Source organism: Palaemon carinicauda, chromosome 20 (assembly GCF_036898095.1).
Source record: "Palaemon carinicauda isolate YSFRI2023 chromosome 20, ASM3689809v2, whole genome shotgun sequence".
Lineage (NCBI taxonomy): Eukaryota > Metazoa > Arthropoda > Malacostraca > Decapoda > Palaemonidae > Palaemon > Palaemon carinicauda.
The window spans coordinates 22,230,640-22,235,862 of record NC_090744.1 but is presented as its reverse complement, the minus strand read 5'-3'; the positions used below and the strand labels follow the sequence as shown (position 1 = coordinate 22,235,862).

The 5,223-nt window shown below is 33.6% G+C and overlaps 1 protein-coding gene across 1 annotated transcript in view; it reads right to left on the bottom strand.

The window, feature by feature from the left end:
- Window positions 1–3,919, bottom strand: part of LOC137659687 (MAP7 domain-containing protein 3-like) — a 17,082-nt gene extending 13,163 nt beyond the window's left edge. Inside the window, exon 1 of the mRNA XM_068394511.1 lies at window positions 3,781–3,919. Within this exon, the coding sequence (XP_068250612.1) occupies window positions 3,781–3,919 (139 nt within the window). The remainder of the gene's footprint in view (window positions 1–3,780) is intronic.
- Between the last annotated feature and the right edge of the window lie 1,304 nt (window positions 3,920–5,223).

Below are 5,223 nucleotides of genomic sequence, written 5' to 3'. Positions count from 1 at the left end.
ATATATATATATATATATATATATATGAGTGTGTATGTGTGTATATGTGCGCGCACGCTCGTGATAAACGAATAAACAGAGAGAGAGAGAGAGAGAGAGAGAGAGAGAGCGAGAGAGAGAGAGAGAGAGAGAGAGAACTAATAAAGGAAAAGACGAGAGAAAGGGTGGGGTGGGGTAAGAGAGTTGAGTTACCAGTATCCGTTGCGTGATTAAAAGCAATAATTCCTCCCTTAAATTAACACCAGCAACGTCCACTAACACGTACGGGTTGAGGGAGGGGGAGGGGGAAGGGGGAGGAGGAGGGAGAAGATGAGGGAGGAGGAGGAGGAAGAGGAGGAGGAGAACAGGACCCCTGGTGGCGGTGTCGGTAAAGGGAGTTTTGAAGACATTCGTCAGGTTGTCGCGTCTCGAAATTTGTCGACAAAAGGCGATATGTTACCATCGTACCATTTCGAGATAATTGTTGTTTATGCTGGTCGCATCTTTAAACTACTGGCTTTTATAAGCCTAGGGAATGGTGTGCAAAGGGGAGACTGTTCGTTTTACTGGTATTATAAGATGGTGTATCATCTACGCTACTCAATCTCCTCTATATAATGAAGAGCAAGTGTCTGTTTTATATATATATATATATATATATATATATATATATATATATATATATATATATATATATATATATATAGGCCTATACTGTATATATAGATATATACCCCCCCTCTCTCTCTCTCTCTCTCTCTCTCTCTCTCTCTCTCTCTCTCTCTCTATATATATATATATATATATATATATATATATATATATATATATATATATATATGTATATATATGTATATATATTATATACATTTATAAACATTTTAAATATATATACGTGCATATATATATATATATATATATATATATACATTATATATAATATAGATATACATATATTTGTATATATGTACATATCTAAATATTTTGCCGACATTTTTGACGAATCGCGTACACTAATAACTGAATAAAAATCAAATGGAATAGTTTAAAAAAAATATTGTCCAGCGAATTTTATCTTGCATATTAAGTTTTCAAAAGATTAAATGCAAATGTATAAGTGTGATATTTCTAGCTCTGTCCCCTTACAACCAAGTCTGTTTTAGATTGAAAAAAAAAATTGGAAAAGTCTTGAAGATTTAGTGTCTTGCAAGTTTTCTTTATATTGCATAGCAAGTTTTTATAAAATGTGGTTGGTGAACGCCAGACTGGGGTTTTAGTCCCGCTCAAATTCGTTAGTTTCTTTGGACACTGCAACCTCACCATCCTTGTGAGCTAAGAATAGGGGGTTTTGGAGGAGCCTATAGGTGCATCTGCTGAATCATCAGCAGCTATTGCCTGGCTCTCCTTGGACCTAGCTTGGGTGGAGAGGGGGCTTTTACGCCGATCATATGTATATATAGTCAGTCTCTAGGGCACTGTCCTGCTCGATAGGGTAATATCACTGTGCCTTGCCTCTGCCATTCATGAGCGGCCTTTAAACCTTTAAACCTTTAAATGTTTTACTGTATATGTCCACATACAACTAAGTCTCTATAAGATTGCAAAATAAATTGTAGTCTCGAGTGTCAATTTCTATGGATAATGTCTCTTGAAAATTTTATTAATTACAAGAAGAGTTGGTGTTAATGTTTTGTATGAAGGTGGACCAATATTCATTAATATTCCCCAAGGTAGTCTTCATATACATTTACAGATTCAAGCCAGTACTATTGACATAATTCCAGCCATGGAAATAAGCAATTGCATACACTTAAAGATTTGCCGTAAAATACGGTAAAAATCATGAATTAAATGTTACCAGACATTTGCCGTTTTAAAAACAGATGCATTGACGTAAAGGAGGGATATTGCCGTCACCAACCCGTAAAAGAAGGGTTAAATTACGGTCGCCTGTATTTCACCGAAATGCGGCTGAAAACAACATATTTTTACTGGGAATTTCCGATCAAAATTGCGTTTTTTTTTTTTTTTTTTTTCAACTGTAATTATGACGATATTTTTCATTGTCACTACCAAGGAGGATTTAGAACAAAATGAGCAACACGATAATCCTATGACGAATGATAATTGAACTTCTGTAAAAACAAATCTTATTGATCACCGATTTACGTACACAGCAATGAACACGGGTAACACATTAGTTAATCTTTATCATTATTACTTCCTAGGCTACAACCCTTATTCATAAAGCAGGATACTATAAAACAAATGGTTCCATCAGGGAAAATAGCCCAATGAGGAAAGGAAATAAGGAAACAGAATCTATTATTACTTGCTAAGCTACAACTCTAGCTGAAAAAGCAGGATATTATAAACCCAATGGTTCCATCAGGGAAAATAGCTCAATGAGGAAAGGAAATAAGGAAACAGAATCTATTATTACTTGCTAAGCTACAACCCTGGCTGGAAAAACGGGATACTATAAACCCAATGGTTCCATCAGGGTAAAATAGCCTAGTGAGGAAAGGAAATAAGGAAACATAGAATATATTATTACTTGCGAAGCTACAACCCTTGTTCGAAAAGCTGGATACTATAAAACCAATGGTTCCATCAGGGAAAATAGCCCAATGAGGAAAGGAAATAAGGACAGAATCTATTATTACTTGCTAAGCTACAACCTTGGCTGGAAAAACGGGATGCTATAAATGCAATGGTTCCATCAGGGAAAATAGCCTAGTGAGGAAATAAGAAAACATAAAATTTATTATTACTTGCTAAGCTATAACCCTAGCTGGAAAAATGGGATGCTATAAGCCCAAAGGCCCCAACAGAGAAAATAGCCTAGTGAGGAATGGAAATAAAAAAAAGACATAAAATTTATTATTACTTGCTAAGCTACAATCGTAGCTGAAAAAGCGGTATGCCATAAACCCAATGGTTCCATCAGGGAAAATAGCCTAGTGAGGAATGGAAATAAAAAAACATAAAATTTATTATTACTTACTAAGCTATAACCATAGCTGGAAAAGTGGGATGCTATAAGCCCAAAGCTTCCAACAGGGAAAATAGCCCAGTGAGGAAATAAGAAAACAAAATTTATTATTACTTGCTAAGCTATAACCGTAGCTGGAAAAATGGGATGCTATAAGCCCAAAGGCCCCAACGGAGAAAATAGTCTAGTGAGGAAAGGATAAAAAAAAAATATTATTACTTGCTAGGCTACAACTCTAGCTGAAAAAGCGGGATGCTATAATTATACCCAGTGGTTCCATCAGGGAAAATAGCCTAGTGAGGAAAGTAAATAAGAAAACATAAAATTTATTATTACTTACTAAGCTATAACCCTAGCTATAAAAATGGGATGTTATAAGCCCAGAGACTCCAACAGTGAACATAGCCTAGTGAGGAAAGGAAATAAGAAAACAAAGTTTATTAGGCCTATTACTCGCTGAGCCACAACCCTTGTTGGAAAAGCAGTGAGAAAATAATAAAACATAAAATTTATTATTATTTACTAAGCTACAACCCTAGCTGGAAAAGAGGGATACTATAAGCCCTAGGTCTCCAACAGGGAAAATAACCCAGTAAGGAAGGAAATGAGGAAACAGAACAGCTTGCCTGAGAGAGATTTTTTCTACTTTCAAGAGACATACTATTTGCCTCATATTACCTCAAAAAAAAAAAAAAAAAAAAAAAAAAAAAAAAAAAAAATTCTTTTGCAGGAGAACCTTCTCACGTTTGGAAATTATAAATTTTGAAATAATGAAAATATATGGCCGATGTAGTAACGTCCCTGACTGGGGTTCGAGTCCCGCTCAAACTCGTTAGTTCCTTTGGTCGCTGCAACCACATCATCGTTGTGAGCTAGGATGGGGGATTTGGGGGAGCCTATAGGTTTATCTGCTGAATCATTAGCAGCCATTGCCTGGCCCTCCATGGTGCTAGCTTGGGCTCTGATCATATAATATATATATATATATATATATATATATATATATATATATATATATATATATATATATATATATATATATATATATATATATTATATATTATATATAGATAGATAGATAGATAGATAGATATATGGTCACTCTTTAAGGCATTGTCCTGCTAGATGGGGCAATGTTACTGTCCCTTGTCTCTGCCATACATGAGCGGCCTTTAAACCTTTAAGCCTTAAAAGGAGAAAAATAAATCTGAATAAGAAACAAATAAACATATTCTTGGAAATTATATATTTTGAAATAATTTCATAGATAAGAAAAAATAACAAATAAATACAAAAGTTATCGATAAAGAAGAAAAAGAAAATCTAGATAAGAAACAAATAAAAAGCAAAATATAATAAGAATATTATTATTATTATTATTATTATTATTATTATCATTATTATTATTATTAAATGCTAAGTTACAACCCTAGTTGGAAAAGCGGGATTCTATAAGCCCAGGGGCCCCAACAGGGAAAATAGCCCAGTGAGGAAATGACACAAGGAAAAATTGAATATTTTAAGAATAATAACAACATTAAAATAAATATATCCTATATAAATTATAAAAAACTTTAACAAAACAAGAGGAAGAGAAACAAGATAGAACACTAAGGCAATCATTCAGACTATCAAATATCAACATCAACATTGCAATAAGATACTAAAAAAATATTTTTTTTTTATAATTCTAATCTAGGAGATCGCATCAGGCGTGACCTAATGTTATATATGACCTCACATCCATCCCGGGGGTCCTAAACCCAACCTTGGGATCATATTCGGCACCGTGGGACTAATATTTTGATTCAGGGAAAGATAACATAAGAACTTTCATATTATTATTATTATTATTATTATTATTATTATCCTTACTATTATTATTATTATCATTATTATTATTATTGTTGTTGTTGTTGTCGCTGTTTTTGTTGTTGTTGTTGTTGTTGTTGTTGTCGCTGTTTTTGTTGTTGTTGTTGTTGTCGCTGTTTTTGTTGTTGTTGTTGTTGTTATTACTAGCTAAGCTACAACCCTAATTAGAAAAGCAAGATGATATAAGCCCAAAGGCTCCAGCAGTTTAATAGCTCAGTGAAGAAAGGAAACAAGGAAATAAACTACACGAGAAGTAATAACAATCAAAATAAACTATCTCAAGATCATTAACAACGTTAAATTAGATCTATCATACATGAACTTTTAAAACTTGATTTAGATTTTAGGCCAAAGGTCAGACGAGGTCAAATATCATG